Below are 20,579 nucleotides of genomic sequence, written 5' to 3'. Positions count from 1 at the left end.
TCATGGTGATAACTTCTTAATTTGCTTGGTCAGAGGGGTGGGGGGACTATCAAAAGTGGTGTTTTAGAGTTTGCCTTTGCAAAAGATATCAGACATGTACCTCGAGGATTGGTGCCTCTTGGGTGTATTTGGTTTTGTTTCCTTGTAAGAAATCGAACGTTGGTTCTTGATAGGTGATCATGGGTGTAGTCATTGCCATGATTAGTGGCTTGGGACTAGATTCTACTTCTTTGACATTATGTGACCTTTTGAATGCTACATGTGGTTGAAGACTATTCGATGGTCTTTTTGGAGCTTTGAAGAGATTTTTCTTGGACTATCTTGGACATTGGTGAGCTACCACATGTGGGGAGTTGTTTGTTCATCCTATGCTTCATACTAAGAAGCTTTCTTTGTGCTATCACTAAGGCACATTCAATCTATACGCAAGACTAGGGTTTTTATGGTTTTGACATATTGTTAACTTCTTTAATATCTCTTGTTGCTCAAAACGGTTTATTGAGTATTAAGAGGGGTGTTAGAAATATGTATGCTACTCTATAACGTGCTATTGGGGTTTCTTTCATGATGCATTTGTAGTGATTCCTCTTAGGTCTCATCCTCTTGAGTCTCATTTGTTCGAGTCTCATTCGACTTGTAGCCTATATAAATAAAACCCCATTTGGCACCCCACACATTGTGTGCTAGACTCACTGCTCACTTGCTCTTGGTTGGTGATTTGTTATTGGCTCTAGCTTGTCGTAAGTGTTCTCGGTGGCTCACTTTGGAGAGCAATGTGTAGAATAAAAAAGCACATCAAGAATAAGAAACAAAAAGCACACACTCTAATAAAATCCAATGACTTTCAAAATATGAATGGTTTTCATAACAAGTTATTGGCTACATATAGACTATTAAAGCCCAAATCAACTCAAAATAATAGAGGATACGACCATACATCAATTCTAGGATGGAGTATGATTCCAATATGACTTGCAAACAACATGACAAAGAGATGAATTCACGATGATGCAAAAGCAAGCAAAGAATCAACATGAGTTTGGCGATAAAGTAGAGGTAGCAAACTAAAATTTAGGAGAATAGGCTAAATATTAGGAGCAACAATTGTCTCATGTTTTTAGGTAATATCTACCAACCATCATATTGCACCACCATTTTGCCCACCATATGATCACATCTATAATGTGCATAACCACATGTCCGATGATAGATAACAAGTAAAGAGGACAAAAGAAAAGTTTTTACTAGCTATGACTTAATTTTCAAAAATTGACATCAAAGGAAAGTTGGAGAGAGCATGTCTAATAAAATTCATGGTTTTTCATGCACACAATGACTTGACACATGTTGCTTTTGCATACACATCTATCTCAAAAATAGATAACATCTTATTATACAAGGATGATCCTAAATAATCTTATGATGCTAATAATTCATATGCACATGCTATGTTGAAGGTTTGCAATTGCATTGAAAGCTCATTGACATAATAGGTTAATGGAAACAATCATTAGGAACTTCTAAATAACTTCAATATTTCAAAAAGCAAAAAGAGAAGAAAAGCTCCACCCCTTAGGACTAGAAACACACGCTCACAATACATAAAAGGGTCCTGAAGGTAGTGCTCCAGGTGGCCTTGATAGACCGGCGGCCTGTGGAGTAAGTCACTCCCCTACACTAATTGAAGGGAGGGACTGTGAGAAACGCTTCGGAAGGGCTATAAAAGCTCGCGATGAAGGAATTAGGCTACGAAAGCTCGCAACTTGCATTGAGGGTCTTCGATCGAAATTAACGCTAGTTGCGAATGTTGTTTCGCTTGGCTGCATCATCACTATTCGGACTGGCAACAGTGCGACAGCATATATTACTCCGCACATTTTCGCCATTCTCCTCCCGAAGCTCGACCTTGGCTGCTGCTTCAAGGGACTCTTTCCCCTTGTCTAAATCGTGTTTTTTCTGCACCATGACACAGACAGCCTCGGCGAAGCGAGTAGGCACGCACAATGGTTCCTTCCATTGCGACGAAGCTCTGGGATGCTTCATGATTCGCCTCACCAGCAAATTCGCTGGAGCCGAGATTGTCCGGACCAGGGATCAAACGGTACGTAAAGAGCCGAGTGTGCTTTCGTCTTTCTCACCTGAGCAGAAAAACAGTGCTCGATTCTCAAAATATTGCGGCCTATCCTTTCAAACATGTCTAATCATTTTGTATGCACGCACAAAACTTTCTAGATAGATAGCGATGTGTCAGTGAACAAAGAAGGCCTCTATTAGAACATGAACTGAAACGTTTAGACCAAAAGCATCAAAGTGTGTGAGTAATGTTGACAGTTAGAATGTTGCTTGAAAAGTTTAAGTCTAAAACATCCCAGTGTGTTGAGAGGTGTTGACAATTTTTAATGCAATTCCGGTGCAGGTACTTGACTCACTTGATGCTGTTTTAGATGTTGGTGGTGTGTTTGATATAGAAAGAGATAGATTCGACCATCACCAAAAAGGGTTTGATCAAGTTTTCGGTCATGGTTTTACAACAAAACTTAGCAGTGCAGGCCTTATTTACAAGGTACGGTAGTTCTAATCGGCAAGTTTTAACACAAGTATTTCTTTGGTGGGATGAAAAAAAAACAGTGGTATTTGGCTGGTTATTTAGTCCAAAGGCAATGAATGCCAACACTGAGCTGCCATAACTTGCCTCTAATTTATCCTATTGTTTTGGTTTCGGCCATTGAAGCAACCCCAAAAAGGCATTTTTGCTTTTTGAACAAGGCACGAGAGTTCTTCTCGCTCCAATAGTTGATTCAGTGTGTGCACCTCTCTTCATCCCTTGTATCCACACTCGCTGTCATCGCCATCCACACCTCCTCCTACTGCTGCCAGCTGGCATGTGGCATCCATTTGCCAAGTTTTCCAGCGGCAAGCACCCATGATCTGATTTGCTGCAATATGAAGGCTCTCGAACCTTGTTGCAGTTGCGATGACTGTATCTACTGCATTGTTGACACCTCCAGACAGTAGGCAGCCTGATTCCTAACCTCTGCAGACTGTTTCTAGCCTGACAATGTGACTCCCAGCTGGTTAACCTTCAGCCTGATCTGTGGTTTCATCTGGAGTTTCTGCATTTGCTGATGTCATCATAAGGAGATCTGCATTTTGATAATTCTGCACACTCTTCATCAGATTCTTCAACATGGACATCATCTAAAGGCTATTCCAGGCTGTACACTGTCGTGTTTTGCTGTTTCTGCCCCAAAGATTGCTGCATTTTGACATCCAGCCTGCCACCCTGCTGTCCTCAGCACTCAACATTAGATTTTCAGTCATAGACATCATGGGCTTAGCCCATGATGCTGCATGGCATTACCCTCAGCTCCAATCGGGTTCTATTCCAGATTGGTGGTATTGGGATTGGTCCTCAAAGTATGAGTCACTTTACTCTCTGGCACTCTCTGTTAGTCTGCTCCCATGAGAGATAGTGATGGTTGTACATCTTTGCTTCTTGAGCTCCATCTAAATCATGTTCTCTCCATTCACTCATTTATTCATTCATAATATTCTGTAATTTCCTTTCGCATTCTTGCCTATACTCACAATGTTTTAGTTTTATTTGTACTTTGAGTATTTTTTCTTTGCAAATCCTCGAATATCTTCATATTATATCAAGGCCAGTGTCATGGTTGCCAAGAAACCTATTTCATAAGGTTAGGAAACTCATTTCACACCTAGGTGTTTGAGAAACACATGAAACTCCTATTTTAAATTTCCAAAAAAGCCATACGAGGAAAAATGCCTACATTTGTCATGGATTCATTTGACACACTAACGTGGACATTGACATTGATTGCAAAATTTTTTCTTGAGTTGTTGGCCATGATTCATGTATATATTGATAGCTTCGTCTGTAATTAAAGTTAATACTATCATGAAGAATGGACCATGATGTGTGTATATGTTGATGCTATGTTGAATTTCCATTTGCATTGTATAGGATCATGAATTATGATGAATTACATTATGTGCATTGTACTCTATATGTGTAAAATCTCATAGTTTTCTTCTATCTTCTTTGTTCTTCTTCTTTTTCTTCTTTCTTCATTTTTGTCTTCTTCTTCTTCTTCTTCTACCTTTTCCTTCTTCTTCTCACATGTTATTCTTCAATCTTGTAATGATCATGCATGATGTAAGTTGTAGTATGTTCGAACTTCATCAATCATGTAACATGAAGGCTTGAAGTTTTGTGTGAAAGTTGAAAAGATGTTATTGTGGGCATTGATGTATTTAAGTATCTATGTATTGGTTTAATGCTAAAATCTGAAACTCCTCCCCTTGTTTCGAAAATAGGCCAAAACTCTAGAATCTTTGTCTTTTGCCGTTTCTGTTTCCCTTGTTTTCGAAACTCCCTTGTAGTATGTTTCCATTCTTAATTTTTGTCATTTTCTCTATTGTAAATAGACATGTAGATTCGTCTATATTCAATTTAGAGTCTTCATTTGGACCCATTGTAGAATATGCTATTTTAGGTCACATTGTTTATGATCCACATTTTTGGTTTAACCATCATTGGCTACTTAGATGTGTATCGCTAGCACCATTGCGCTTTGCTACCGGAGTTGGCATCAATGCACTTTTCACATACTTGCAAGTGAGTCACACTCCATCCTCTAGTCTGATTGTGAGGAGCATCCCTCTCCTACACATTGTACCATCCTTCCCAATTGCTCAAAAGCAAGGATTGTGAGAGTGTGTGTAAAGGCTCATTGTCCTGATATACATAACAACAAAAGATAAGAGAATCCAAGAAAGGTGGGAGAGATCCTCAACTCTTTATTACAACAGTTATAATCGTGATTTGGTTATTTGTATAAGTATCAACTGCAAGAGCACAAGCTCTTACTAGCACTTTAAACTTTGAATCTACGAAGTTGCCTAAGTATGTTGTCTGGGATAGCTCTTTTTTTTTGTTTTGATCCGCCTCGAATAGTTTTCATCTTCATTAAACCAGGAACACTTCTTGCCTCCATCTTGTGTGTACTCTAGCTTGTAGATAGGCTCACTCTTTGTTGTTGTCATGATGACAGAGGACATGAAATTTTGAGATGCTTTAATCTTGTTGATAACATTTGATTAAATTTGTTTTGATCCGCCTCGAATAGTCTTCATCTTCATTAAACCAGGAACACTTCACCTTGCCTCCATCTTGTGTGTACTCTAGCTTGTAGGTAGGCTCACTCTTTGTTGTTATCATGAGGAGATGAAATTTTGAGATGCTTTAATCTTGTTGATAACATTTGATTTAATTATTGATCAAATATGCAAGGTTGTTTAAGCACATGTGATGCACATGGCAAATATTCCATGGTAACAAACCAAGGACCTCGAGAATGCAGTGGGTGTCAAGGTAGAAATTGTGATAAGTTATACCGACTAGATTCTATTGGTCAATTGGTATTAGATTGGAGTTTGGACCCTTGGGCAGTGGTTTGGCAAATAAGTGTCGGTGGTGATACTAGGAACTAGCATTAATTAATTAATTAATACCGGTCTAAGGGTCAACAGAGGTTTGGGACCCCTCTAGGTTGCAAATGGCCTAGCCAATTTAATTATGGATTGGCACATTTAATTTTGGGTAGGGTCACAAGGGTTGAAATTATTTTTAGGATTATTTAATTTTGAAAATTAATTAAATGATTAGATAATGTTGAAAAATGGGTTTAGAAGGCTGCCTCTTGGAAAAAATACCCATGCAAATTGAGAAAACATTATTGGGGGCTACGGCTCAGTCAATCAATTAGTTTACAACTTGGAGAGAGAGAGAGAGAGCGAGAGAGCGAGAGCATTGTTGGTTCATTTTATGATCAAAGAACAATAATTTGTTGTAGAAGATAGACATTTGGGAGCCTCAATAGGTAGGGGACTGCAAGGAGTCACCTTCCAGGGGTTAGCAACGACATTGTTGACCAGGTGACAGTATTTTGGAGGTGCTTGGTAGTAGGTGATTGCATTAAATGCAGACTGGAGTAAGCAATAGGCAGAATTTAGGGTTTTCTCGCAAAGAAAATTAGATCTCTCTCTCATCTTGGCTTTCTCTCACCTCCTCCAACCCATTATCTAGAGACTTCAGCATTTCTCAGCCATTTTGAGTAGATATCAACTAAATTTGGTGGTCAACAGACAAATCTTTGCTGTAAACCCTAAATTTTTGTAAAAATTAGGCTTTGACAGCCAGCTTGGGACATGTGGCAATTGGTGAAGGCATCATACACTGAATTCAGCACGTGAAATTTGTGTAATTGTCAGGAAATTCAAATGCTAGCCCATTCATTGTAATTTGGGGCAGCATTTGGCGAGTTGGTGGTTCCATTTGTGTAAGTTGTGGGCGAAAAATCAAGGGGCAATTGGCCCGAATTGATTGTTGATTGTTGCTATAGCAAAGGAGATTGTGAATCTCAGCTTGTACTCATTCCTTTAGCAATTGAGGTAAAGAAATACTTAAAGGGGTGTTGGTTTTGGGGCCAACTAGTTGTCTAATGTTTGAGATTATCAAGGTAATTTTTGCATTTTAAGTTATGTTCATTTGTTGATTGCTGTAATTTAGTGCTTAATTGGGGAATTACCACCCTTTCCAAGAAGGAAGGTTGGTTTCATGGTTCCATTGTTGGGATACCACTCAATCCCTTGATTTGGTGGGCCCGAGGTGATTGCAAGCCAAAGCTTTATGCTAGTGCTGATTTTTGCTCTCAGCTGAGAAATTATAGCAATATGTCTTTATACAGTGAGATGCAATCAAGCAGTGATGATGCCTCTTAGTATGAACATTCACATGCGAATGAAGGAAATGCAATGCGTGACATTGGACAAGGCTCAGTCCATGGATAGCAAGTTGAAAATGTTGCTGTTGGGCAAGATGTGCAGTCTTTAGGGCATAAGGAGGCTGATGACCAGCAAAGTGAAGATGAATTTGATGACCAGCTTAAGAACTAGATGAGGACAATAGCAAATCTCTTTGTTGAATTGGCAAAGGATTCTTGGTTTGCCTGATTTTTGAATGCTCCGAAGAAGGGCAGCAAGGGCAAGAAGAAGAAATCTTGTACACCTTCGGGACAGCAAGGTGTATCTAAGGTAATGCCAAAGCCTTCATTTGAAGCTGCCAAAGATGCAAATGAAACAAAACAATTGATACCTGCGGGGCAAGGATTGCAAATGTAAGGCCATCATGGAAGTGCTAATCCAATGGGTTTTGGACAGCCGGGTATGCATGCTATGATGGGGCAGCTAGAATACTTTGGTGGAAGCATGATTTTTCGTGCTATGGTTGGATAGGGACCGCATACGGGAATGTATGGCACAAATCCCTATGGTATGTATTAGCTAGTGCATGGTGTGCAAGGCCCAATGTATTTCGGTATGGCTGGAAATGTGCAAAATCCTATGTATGCAACATTGGCTTGATGCTTGGGGCATAAAGTAGCATGTTTGGTAATGCATCTGCATCCTTGAACGCTTATGGGGCTCAAGGAATGAATGCTGGTCATGCAAATGCTCGTTTGGTGTTGGTTTTGATGTAAATTCAGTGAGTGCATCCTTTTTGCAGTAGCCAGCGTATAACAACTTGACACCAAAAGGGATAGCAAAAGACTATGATGAGGGTGGAAAAGCAGTGAAGTTTGAGTTCTTCAGTGGTGTACAAGATAGGCTGAAAGCTTGGACTTTCATTCAACAATTTGATGCAGCCTATTCAAGGGGAAACTTCATTGAGTCCTTGAAGATTTGAAAGGCAACCGCTTTCTTGAAAGGGAATGCATTGCAATGGTCTTTTAATGCAAGGTAGAGCACCATCAATGTGGATACAATTCAAGGAAATGTTTGCATTGAATTTGTTGACAAGTACGTTTGAGGTGAACATTATGACAGCTTGGATTAAGTTGGATGCTGAGGAACGTAAGAATTTGGAGCAATATAATAAGGAGATTTGGGATGCATTGTTGCCTATTACTTCTTATCTCCTCGTACCCCTTCATGAGCAAGTGGAAAAATATGTTTGTGGGCTGTCCAAAGGAATCATGGATTTTTGAATTAAATCCACCGTGTCTAGCATGTCTTAACTCATAGAGATTGTTGCTATAGTCGATGCTTTGCTGTGTGGGAAGGATTCGGGCTTTCTAGAGAGTGAGGAGAACTCGAAAAAAAAAGTTGTTTTAAGGCTGATAAAAAAGATAGATCTAAATAAAGAGGCCAAAACAACAAAGAAAGGGCTCGAAAACATTGGCACAATGTGGGGAATTGATCGCTGCAAACAAATGTTTTATTTGTGAACAAGAGGGTTGCATTGTGAGGGACTGTTCTAATAGGCTGCAAGTTGGAAAATCAGAAAATTAGGAAGATTCTAAAGGAAAGAAGCCCAAAACATCGGTGGGGTTAGTGCCCAATGTTGTTAGTGATTAACCTAATGATGATGCGACTGAGTTGTGTAAAGCATGTGGCAAAATTAGAGATCTTTATGCATTGATTTTCTTTGATAATGGTACACCAACCAACTTCAGCTTTGTAGACATGGCAGTCCACCTAGGCATCAGAGAGGATGAGATAGGATCCATGGGGAAAGTTGGGATGACATATAAAGGCGATGCAGAGCCCGTCACACTGCTTATTGGAAAGCTTCGGTTGCATATATAGGAATATGTGGACAATGAAGAGTTCTTCATTGCTCCACTTGAGGGCTGTGATGTATTGCTTGGTATGCCATGGTATCACTGTATGTATGTGGTGATTGACTCGTTGAAAACAGATTACTTTTTAGCATAAGGGAAAGGCTCTCATACTTGATGTAATTTTGAAAGGTAAATTAGTTCATGTTGTATCAATAGTTGCCATTTCTAAAGTAATGAAAAATAATATTTTAGCATACTTGGTTTTTACTAAGGATAAAGATGCTATTGAGAATGTTAAAAACATGTCTAAGTTAGAGAAGGATCGCATGTTGTTTTTGAAAATGTATACTGATTGTTTCTCTTGGTCACTTCCAGGGTAGCTACCGCTTGAAAGGCTAGAAGATCATGGCATAGGTTTTACACTTAGAAGTAGGCCACATAATAAGCCACCCTATAGAGTCAATGCAGCCCCATAAGAGAAGATTATAAGTTAGGTAAGTGAGTTAGAAAAAGGGATGATTCACCCTAGCCCATCTTCTTTTTGTTCTCTAGTGCTTTTGGTGTAGAAAAATGATGGTTCATGGCGTATGTGTGTTGATTATCGTACTCTAAAGAAGGTCACGATAAAGAATCACTTCTTGATTCCTCGGATCGATAATGTTATGGATAGATTGCAGGAGGTAGCCGTATAGACTTGAAAAGTGGGTATCATCAGATATGCATTGGACTAGAGGATGTGCTTAAGACAACTTTTAGAACATCTTTTGGACTATATGAGTTCCTTGTTATGCCTTTTGGGCTTATGAATGCTCTTGCCACTTTCAATCAGATGATGGATTGCATCTTCAAGCCACGTAAAACATTTGTAGACACCTTCTTTGATGACATGATTGCCTTTTCAAAGAATGAGGCAAAGCATAGAAAACACTTGGATATTGTATTCAATGAGCTACATAAGCATAGGCTAGTTATCAATGATAAGAAATGCGAATTCTTTTTCCATGAAATCCACTTTTTGGGGCATATTTTATAGGTTGATGGTATTCACATGGACCTTGCAAAGGTTGAGGCAATATTATCATGGCCACCTTTGAAGAATGTACATGCGATTTGTAACTTCTTGGGTTTGTGTTCTTACTAGAGGAAGCATGTACATGGGTTTGTTGAAATTGCGTCTCCATTGTATGCTTTGCAAAAGAAGGATGTGCCATTTAGATGGACAATAGTGGAAATTTGAGCATTTGAAAAGTTCGAGGAAAAGATGACTTTAAATCATGTGCTTGTGTTGCCCGATCTAAGTAAGTCATTTATAGTTGAGTACAATGCATGTGGTAATAACATTGGGGCTGTTCTTATGTAGGATGGCCAAGTTGTGGCTTATGAGAGTTAAATTCTCCATGGTGTAGAGAAGAAGTTGTAGGTCTATGAGAAAGAGTTCTTGGTTGTAATTCATGCACTGTCTATGTGGAAACACTATTTGTTGGGGGTTGATTTTAAGTGTAGATAGACCATCAAACTTTGAGGTACTTTTTAACGCAGACAATGTTATCGGAGAAGCATACGAGATGGACAATATTTCTCTCTATGTTTCATTTTTAGATTGTATATATTGATGGTAAAAAGAATGTTGTGGTTGATGCATTGTCAGGTAAGCCACAAATTTGAGCAATTAGCATAGTTTATCACATTGAGTTGGATACCATGAAAGAGCAATATGTTGTTGATTTGGACTTCGCTAATGTTTATGATCAGCTTTCCAATGGCCAGAGGCATGAACACTTTGTGCTAAGAGATGGATTTCTGATGATGCATGGACGATTGTGTGTCACAAAGCAGTTAAAGACCTAGAGTTATTATTAAAAGCCATGCTCCTTTTTATGTAGGACATAGAGGTATTGATGCCATGGTCAAGGCTGTTTGTTAGGACACAAAGATATTGATGCCATGATCAAGGCAGTGGAGCATTTTTTTAATTGGGTAGCTTTGAGACATGATGTAGAACAGTTTGTCAGGATATGAATCGTATGTCAGAAGGTAAAGCATGATAGGCAAAAGATGCCAGGTTTGTTGTAGCTGTTGCCTATTTTAGATAGACCTTGATAAAGCATTGCAATGGACTTTATTTTTGAACTTCTTAAGACACCTATAGAGAATGATGGGGTATGGACTATCATTTGCAGGTTTAGCAAATAAGCTCATTTCATTCAAGTGAGGAAGAAAATAAAGGTTGATCATATAGCACGATTGTTTTTGTAGCACATCTTAAAGTATCATGGTATGCTAGAGTTGATCGTTAGTGATCGAGACCCTCGGATGACGAGTTTATTTTGAAAGGAGTTGTTTAAGAATATGGATACCATGTTGAAATTCTCATCATCCTCCATTCGTAGACAGATGGTTAGTCTGAGGAAGCAAATTCCATAGTGTTAGATCTTTTAAGGTGCTATGTTTCAGAAAACAAGACACAGTGGGAGCAATATTTGCCCTTGTGTCACAACTCTGTAGAAACAGAATTTGTATCCTTTTTCATTAATTTGTCTATATAATGATTTATTAAATTTATTTCCTTTGCACTAATTAGATATAAAGAAAAGTGCATTGGAGCTGGCCACTGATGAGTGGTCACAGGTTATGGTGGACCCACGCGGTGGGTTAGAGAAAAGATAGTTCACACTTTCACCTATATGGCCTGATTGGGCGCCTGTGACCAGAACTCACGCATATCAGGGTTAGAATCGCACACAGAAAGGATTGATACCTTGAAGTGTGGGCTAGATCCGCCAGAACAGACAGTTACAATCAACAAGATGGCATGATCATGAAATGCTTGTACAATGTGCATGTATGGGCTGAAAGCTTGAAATGCACATTTCTTTGCATAGGAAAGTCACATGAAGATTCTGATACCGTTTTTGCGATGTACACGGAAAAAGCTTTCATATGATACCCATATTGGGGGGGTTCCTAAATTTTAGGAGCCTCGAATTAGCCTAAAAATGCTAGTCCTAAAAAATAGGGATGTCATTCTAAAAATAGTAAATTCTGTACTTTGACTGTGCTTACTAAATTTGGTTGTTTTTATTCTTGACAGTATTCAGCCCAAAAAGGAAGGCCATAGAGAAGAGACAAGTGTCAAGACACTTGTCACACAAGTTTCCAAGTGTCCCACCACTTGTCACATCTCATGACATGTGGCTGGACACTTGTCTTGTGCTACTCCACTTTCCCCTTTTGTACTAGCTTTTCCCTCTCCTATAAATAAAAGCTCGTTTTTCTTCATTCAACATCATTTTTCTTTGCTGTAAACTCATGTATAGCACCCATAGATAGCCAGAAACTGGTCCCATCCATCCCCATCATCATCCCCCACTTCTCCATTATCAAATTCCTCCATATTTCCTCTTCTATCACTGCTGTTTTACAGGACAGCAAGCCTGTAAATTCATTACAGCACCTCCTTCTTGAGCTCTTTCTTCCATTTTAGTAACAAGAAGCAAGCCCTATCCATGTACTGCTGATCAACGATGAAGAAAGGTTGATTTCCCCTCTTTCTTCTCTCATATTGTAAAGAAATCAGTTCTTATCATTGCATAATAGATAATGCATGTGTGTTTGTACATCTTTGCATGATCTTGTGAGAGTGAGAATTACTTCTCCTCACTCTCAGGTTGATTGTAACTGAGCTTTTCCGTAAGAGACTTGGGTTGAGCAGAAATACATTCCTTCGAGGAGGGGGGGGGGGGGGGGTTTGCTCATCTTCAACCCTTAATCTTGTCTCCATTACTTTACATTTTCATGATCATGCCATCTTGTTGATTGTAACTGTCTGCTGTGGCGGATCTAGCCCACACTTCAAGGCATCAATCCTTTCTGTGTGTGAGTCTAACCCTGATATGCGTGAGTTCTGGTCACAGGCGCCCAATCGGGCCATATAGGTGGAAGTGTGAACTATCTTTTCTCTAACCCACCGCGTGGGTCTAGCATAACCTGTGACCACTCATCAGTGGCCAGCTCCAATGCACTTTTCTTTATATCTAATTAGTGCAAAGGAAACAAATTTAATAAATCATTATTTAGACAAATTAATGAAAAAGGATACAAATTCTGTTTCTATAGAGTTGTGACACCTTGGCTGAGTTTGCTTACAACATAGTGCATAGTTCCACGAGCAAAGCTCCATTTGAGGTGGTTGAGGGTGGCAAGAAGGTACCACCTATTTTGCAAACTAAGGATAAGATCTTTGAGACTGATCATTACGTGGAAAACTTGTATGTAGCCTATATGCAAAGATAAAGTATATACTTTAGAGATCGCAAGAAAAGCAAAAGAGGGTAGCTGATGGCCATAGACATGCTTCGCAGTTTGCAGAGAGCAATTGTGTATTGCTCCGTTTTGAAAAGGCAAGGCTGAAAAAGAGATATTGTGTATCTGCCAATGTGGAGGTAATTTGAGCCAATATGCCACATCGCTAATCTTCTCCAATACCACCTTGAGGTTGAGGAGTTGGATGAGATTTTGGTACATAAGCAAATTTTGGCACATGAGAAAAGAAAGGTTACAAGGCAAAGTTTCCATCAGATACTTAGTGAAATTTCAGAAATATTCACCAATAGATGCCAAATGGATGGAAGAGAATGTCTTGACAAACTATCCTTGGTTGTTGCAGCTTTACCTAGATGCCTTTCAGTTAGAGTTGACTTTAGTTCAGACTTTAGTTTAGGCTTAGTCAGGTTCATTAGAGCAGGGGTATGGAGTATTGCCTGATGCTCAAGGAGGAGATAGCACTTCCACTCCACCAGTTGTGGATAGCTTTTATATGTAGTGGATCTCGGATGTATTTAGCATGCATCCAAGGTACAGCGTTGACAGTGTGTTTGCCATGAGGTCACTACTGAGATGTATGATGAGTTATACCAATTGGGTTTTGTTGGTTAGTTGATATTAGATTGGATCCTAGGCTAGTGATTTGGCCAATAAGTATCGGTGGTGATACTAGGGACTAGCATTAATTAATTAATTAATGCGAGTCTAAGGGTCAATAGAGATTGGGGACTACTCCAGGTTGCAAATGGCCTAGCCAATTTAATTATGGATGGGTATATTTAATTTTGGCAAGGTCACAAGGATTGGAATGAATTTTTAGGATTATTTAATTTTGAAAATTAATTAAATGGTCGAATAATACTGAAATATGGGTTTAGAAGATTGCCACTTGGCAAAAATCCCCATGCAAATTGAGAAAACGTTCTTAGGGAGTACGTCTTAGTCAATCAGTTAGTTTACAGTTGAGAGAGAGAGAGAGAGAGAGAGAGAGAGAGAGAGAGAGAGGAGCATTGCATGGTCCATTTTTTGATCTGAGAACAGCAATTTGCTACAAAAGACAACCATCTGGGAGCCTCAACAGGCAGGGGACAACAGGGAGTTACCTTCTAGGGGTTGGCAACATCATTGCTGATTAGGTGACAACATTTTGGAGGTGCTTGGCAATAGGTGACTCCATTAAATGCAAGCTGGAGCAAGTAGTAGGTAGAATTTAGGGTTTTCTCGTGAAGAAAATGAGATCTCTCTCTTGTCTTGGCTTTCTCTCACCTTCTCATTCTCTGTAAATGCCCCGAACAACGCAGTATGCTTAACAATTATGATATTCGCTTGTTTTCGAGATTTAATATAAAAGAGAATGAACACTTAAAGCTGAAAATGAAAATTACTCACAAAATTACAGCCATGAAAATGCAAAAGTAATGGAGACAAGATTGAGGGTTGAAGATGGGCAAACCCTGTTAGAGATCAGATCAGATCAGGGCAGCAGGTGGCCTGGTGCAGTCGGACTGCCACGTGGCAGTCCGACCTGCAGCAGCCAGTCGGCTGCATTTAATGCAGCCGCCTGGCTATTTTTGGCGCCCTCTTTTGCCCCCTTTCTCGGCTATTTATACCTGGCACTTTCAGCAGTCTGATACACTTCTCTGTTCGCAGATTACTGACCGGTGACACGCGCAGATTCCGTCTCTGTTCGCAGATTTCAGACAGCAGACAGTGCAGACTGCAGCAGACTTCGAGGTGAACAGCAGGTTGCATCGTCAAGGTGGAGACACGCAGTCCAGCGCACTGCGCCCGTGTATATATCTGCATATCTTTGTATTCAGCATTCTTTATACAGCAGATCTTCATCGTCCACTGTCTCTTTCTCTCTCTTCTCTCTCTGCGTTCTCTCTCTCAGTCCTACACTTCCGCACTGCTCCACTCTGACATGGTATCAGAGCAGTGTTTGAGGGCTGACTGAGCGCAGAATCAACCTGAAGAGGAGTTTCCATCGCGACACAAATTTGCGTTTTTTGCGTTTAAGGGCAGACAGGAGGGCTGCGCCTTGGAACAAGGTTGAAACGAGTGTGGGCGCACAGGAAAGGAGTACAGGTGGTGGATTTGCTGCTGTTTACTGCTGTTTGACGCGGAGGAAGTTTGAGTTTTCAGCCTACAAGTGCAGGTTTTGCTTTTTCATCGCCTCTGGCGGGTGAAGAAGGATCAGGACGCGGAAGAGCCTTAGCAAGCTGAGTTTTCCCAGTCAAAGGGGGACTGCTTTTGCGTTTGTGAAGGCATTGCAGGTGAAGATGTCTACAGAGATTGACTTGGAGTTCCAGGCGATTATGGACCGGAAGGTGCCTGTCTTACCGGCTCTTCCTACAGATGTTGGCCATCCTTGAGTCCTATGATTTGGCGGAGTTGGTACAGGAGGAGATTGACCGGCCCTCGGTAAGAGATGAGTCCAAACTCTCTTCCGATGCTCGTGCGGAGTTGGCCAAGGCCCAGTCTCATTGGGACAAATTGAATGCCAGGATTCGATCCTTTCTCTTTCTAACATGCACTACAGCCGTGATCGCTCACATCGAGCACTTGACGGTGGTTCGGGAGATATGGCTGGAGCTTGATCAGATGTACAATCGGATGACCCTAATGAAGCGGGTTTCTTTGGAGGTACAGATGCGGACCTTGTCTGTAAATAAGTCTTCTTCGTTGCGGGAGCACATTAACAAGCTAAGGCAGCTTCAGATGCAGGTTCAGAATGCGGGGAAGCCGATTTCCTCCGAAGACATGGCGATCACACTATTGTCCCAGTTGCCGCCACGATTCGGTACATTTTACTCTGCCCTTATAGCTTCGGGGCGAGAGTCTACTCTTCGGTGGGAAGAGTTGGTTTCTATGGTCTTGGACCAAGAGGAACAGTTAAAGGGATAGAATGCTTCCAAGTCGGAGGCGTTGACAGGTCAAGCCTCTCAGAAGAAGGGGAAGGACCAAAAGAAGAAGAAGGGGGATAACAAGTCCAAGAAGGACAAGGAGAAGGACAAGGACAAAGATTCCACATGCCATATTTGTGGAAAGACTGGCCATTGGAAGAAGGATTGCCCTGACAAAGACACGAAGGACACCAAGAAGAAGGATACCAAGGATTCTGGAGCGGTGGCTGCACCCTCATCAGCTGCATTTCTTCATCTAGCTGTCATTGAGGACGCTTCACCGAATGCTTCTGATGCTGTGATGACGGCTTCTCAGGCTTGAGAGTGGATTGTTGATAGTGGTGCCTCACGGCACATGACTCCTTCATCAGATGGTGTTGCCCAGCTGCGACCCTCGCGTGGGCAGATTCTCATTGGAGATAGCTCTTCAGTTTCTATTGCAGGTCGGGGTAAGATGTAGCTTATTCCCGATGGACGAGGTGGTACCCATACCTCAGAGGTTTTGCATGTACTAGGATTAGGGTACCATCTCCTTTCAGTTCATAAGATTTGCTCCCTTGGCCTTTTGGTGGAGTTTGACAGTACTACGGTGCGAGTCCTTGATCGTGGATCGAGGAAGGTTCTCTCATCCGGATATGAGGAGAACGGCATTTACAAACTGAAGTCTTCCACCGCCCTCTCTACTCTTCTTCTTACCTCTCAGTCACAGTCAGAATTATGGCATGCTCAGTTTGGTCACCTGAACTATGACTATCTTCGGAGGGCGTCACGTGGACAGCTTGTTCGAGGGTTGCCGGATATAGTGGTGAGCCAGCAGCCATGTGTCTCCTGCATTCGGGGGAAGCAGCATAGGGATGCCATTCCCCACATAGCTTCGCGGCGGTCTACTTCACCGATGGAGCTCGTATCTACGGATCTATGTGGCCCTATGAGGAATGAGTCCTTGCATGGGAGCTCGTACTTCATGCTGATCGTGGATGACTATAGCAGGATGACATGGGCCTATTTTTTGGCACTAAAGTCAGAAGCTTTCTCGCACTTCAAGGATTGGCTTCTCTTTGAGGAGAACCGATCGGGTCGGAAGTTGAAGACCTTGCGATCCGACAAGAGAGGTGAATTTGTTTCTAATGAGTTTGCTCGATTTTGTGCAGATAGAGGAATTCATCAGGAGTTTGCCAATACCAACACTCCTCAAGAAAATGGTATTCTTGAACGGAAGAACCGCAGTGTGATCGAGATGGCGCGCACCATGATGGAGCACCAACAGACCCCTCAGGTTCTGTGGGCCGAGGCTGTGGCTACCGCAGTTCACATCCTTAATCAATCCCCTACTTCGGCCGTGGACGGGATGACCCCATTTGAGGCTTATTTTGGGACGAAGCGAGATGTTTCTTACTTTCGGGTCTTTGGGTGTGATGCCTATGTTCACATCCCCAAGGCTCACCATGATAAATTTGAAGCAGCTTCCCGAAAACAAGTATTTGTTGGCTACAGCTCCCAGTCCCAAGGCTACCGACTGTATGATCCCGTCAAGCGGGATGTGTACACTACCGTGATGTGCGGTTTGTGGAGGTTCCGGCTACTTCAACGGGTGAGGAGCATCCCGTTCTTGGAGATCCAGGGGAGAGTTGGGCTCCTTCTACAGTTCCATTGGAGCCCGTGCCTTTTGATTATGATTCTGTTTCTGACACAGAGTCTACTGTTCCACCGGACACCTCTGAGGAGTTACCGCCGGTGGATATTCCAGAGTCTTCTGCTGATGGAGAAAGACGAGGGGAGGTTTGGCCTTCTCCTCGCTGGGCCCATGACACACTCCGTGATTCAGGGATCGAGGGGGTTCCTGAGGAGTGGGGACCGCAGGATGGTCCGCGGCGGTCACGGAGGCACCAGGCACATTCTATGGAGCTTGTTTGCTCCAACTATTGTTTGATGACCCGTGTTATGTAGGATCGAGAGCCCACCTCCGTGAAGGAGGCTTTACAGTCCGCACCATGGAAGAAAGCTATGGAAGCTGAGTTGGAGGCTATTGAGAGGAATGACACTTGGTCACTCGTGCCCCGCCCCCGAAGAAGAAGGTGATTGGAGTCAAGTGGGACTTCAAGACCAAATACCTCAGCAATGGTACTTTGGATAAGCACAAGGCTCGCCTTGTTGCTAAAGGTTTTGCACAGCGCCCGGGTATTGACTGTCATGATACTTTTGCCCCCACAGCTCGTATGGCGACCATTAGAGCTGTTCTTGCTTTGGCTGGCCATAGGAGATGGCCTGTTTATCAGTTGGATGTGAAGTCGGCCTTCCTTAATGGTGATTTGAAGGAGGAGATCTATGTTGAGCAGCCTCCTGGCTTTGGTTCTTCAGATGGGAAAGTCTACAGGTTGAAGAAGGCCTTGTATGGCCTCAAGCAAGCTCCGCGTGCATGGAACGAGAAGATTGATTCGTTCCTCTAGGTTCAGTTGGGATATCGGCGGTCCAAGGCCGATCCGCAGCTGTATGTTCACACTTCCGAGGATGGTTGTGTGCTGTTTGTCTTATATGTTGATGATTTGATTGTCACAGGTGATGATGCACAATAGGTCCAAGAGACGAAGTCAGCTTTACATCGGACGTTCGAGATGACGGACTTGGGTCTACTCCATTTCTTTTTGGGCCATGAGATTTATCAGTCTCAGAGGGGGATCTTTATCTCTCAACAGAGATATGTACAGGAGCTCTTGGTGTCTTTTGAGATGGAGGATTGTCGGGCCCTATCTACTCCTATGGATCCGAATTGGAAGGCCACTTCCCATTCAGCTTCTCCTTTGGCGGATGCGTCTCGCTATCGCTAGTTGATTGGGTCCTTGATTTGGCTTCTCAACACCAGGGTTGATCTATGTTTTGCTGTTGGGCTCTTGGCAGGGTTCATGAGTGAACCTAAGACGGTGCATTGGCAGGCTGCTCAGAGGATACTTCGGTATCTGAGGGGTACGTCTGATTTAGGGATTCATTACCCAGCAGGGACAGATGGGTCAGATCTTGTACTTGCAGGTTGGAGCGACTCGGATTGGGCCAGTGATGTGGACCACAGGCGGTCTACTACAGGTTACTGTTTTACTTTGGGTGCAGGTGTTATTTCATGGAGTAGCAAGAAGCAGCCCACGGTAGCCCTTTCGTCTACTGAGGCGGAGTATCGGGCCGCGTCTTCCACCACATGCGAGGTTGTGTGGCTTCGGAGATTATTGGAGGAGCTTGGGTGCCCCTAGACTCGTCCTACATTTCTGCGATGTGACAATGAGAGTTGCATTGCCTTGGCAAGGAACCTTGTTTTTCATGCTCGGACGAAGCACATAGAGATCCAGTACCACTTCATCCGAGAAAAGCTTCTGGATGAGACCATCCTTGTGGAGTACTGCAAGACGGAGGACAATCTTGCGGATTTGTTTACGAAGGCGCTTCCTCAGGCTCTACTTCGGAGACATTCCAGATCCCTCAGGCTTCTGCCCTGCCCAGGCTCTGAGAGGGGGTGTTAGAGATCAGATCAGATCAGGGCAGCAGGTGGCCTGGTGTAGTCGGACTGACTGCACAGTCGGACTGCCACGTGGCAGTCCGACCTGCAGCAGCCAGTCGGCTGCATTTAATGCAGCCGCCTGGCTATTTCTGGCGCCCTCTTTTGCCCCCTTTCTCGGCTATTTATACCTGGCACTTTCAGCAGTCTGGTACACTTCTCTGTTCGCAGATTATAGACCGGTGACACGCGAAGATTCCGTCTCTGTTCGCAGATTTCAGACAGCAGACAGTGCAGACTGCAGCAGACTTCGAGGTGAACAGCAGGTTGCATCGTCGAGGTGGAGACACGCAGTCCAGCGCACTGCGCCCGTGTATATATCTGCATATCTTTGTATTCAGCATTCTTTATACAGCAGATCTTCATCGTCCACTGTCTCTTTCTCTCTCTTCTCTCTTTGCGTTCTCTCTCTCTCAGTCCTACGCTTCCGCACCGCTCCACTCTGACAACCCCCCCCGCGAAGGAATGTATTTCTGCTCAACCCAAGTCCCTTAGGGAAGAGCTCAGCTACAATCAACCTGAGAGTGAGGAGAAGTAATTCTCACTCTCACAAGATTATGCAAAGATGTACAAACACACATGCATTATCTATTTTGCAATGATAAGAACTGATTTCTTTACAGTATGAGAGAAGAAAGAGGGGAAATTAGCCTTTCTTCATCGTTGATCAGCAGTACATGGATACGGCTTGCTTCTTGTTACTAAAATGGAAGAAAGAGCTCGAGAAGGAGGTGCTGTAATGAATTTACAAGCTTGCTGTCCTGTAAAACAACAATGATAGAAGAGGGAATATGGAGGAATTTGGTAATGGAGAGGTGGGGGATGACGATGAGGATGGATGGGGCCAGTTTCTGGCTATCTGTGGGTGTTGTACATGAGTTTACAGCAAAGAAAAATGATATTGAATGAAGAAAAACGAGCTCTTATTTATATTAGAGGGAAGAGCTAGTACAAAAGGGGAAAGTGGAGTAGCACAAGACAAGTGTCCAGCCACATGTCATGAGATGTGACAAGTGGTGGGACACTTGGAAAACTTGTGTGACAAGTGTCTTGACACTTGTCTCTTCTCTATGGCCTTTCTTTTTGGGCTGAATACTGTTAAGAATAGAAACAACCAAATTTAGTAAGCACTGTCAGAGTACAAAATTTACTATTTTTAGAATG

The 20,579-nt window shown here is 42.4% G+C and overlaps 1 protein-coding gene across 2 annotated transcripts in view; it reads left to right on the top strand.

Moving 5' to 3' along the window:
* Nucleotides 1-1,627: 1,627 nt before the first annotated feature.
* The window catches only part of LOC148031727 (Metal-dependent protein hydrolase), a 41,984-nt gene continuing 23,032 nt past the window's right edge, over nucleotides 1,628-20,579 (top strand). Inside the window, exons 1-2 of one of the 2 annotated variants that reach the window (XM_087685320.1) lie at nucleotides 1,628-2,101; nucleotides 2,417-2,563. In XM_087685320.1, coding sequence (XP_087541446.1) covers nucleotides 1,805-2,101; nucleotides 2,417-2,563 — 444 coding nt within the window. In that variant the 5' untranslated portion in view covers nucleotides 1,628-1,804. The remainder of the gene's footprint in view (nucleotides 2,102-2,416; nucleotides 2,564-20,579) is intronic. The other variant, XM_087685319.1, reaches the window with a different exon arrangement.

The sequence above is a fragment of the Lygodium microphyllum genome, chromosome 9, assembly GCF_053477565.2.
Source record: "Lygodium microphyllum isolate KBCC chromosome 9, Lygodium_microphyllum_v1.1.10, whole genome shotgun sequence".
In the NCBI taxonomy this organism is placed as follows: Eukaryota; Viridiplantae; Streptophyta; class Polypodiopsida; order Schizaeales; family Lygodiaceae; genus Lygodium; species Lygodium microphyllum.
This window is presented reverse-complemented; position numbering and strand designations above follow the sequence as displayed.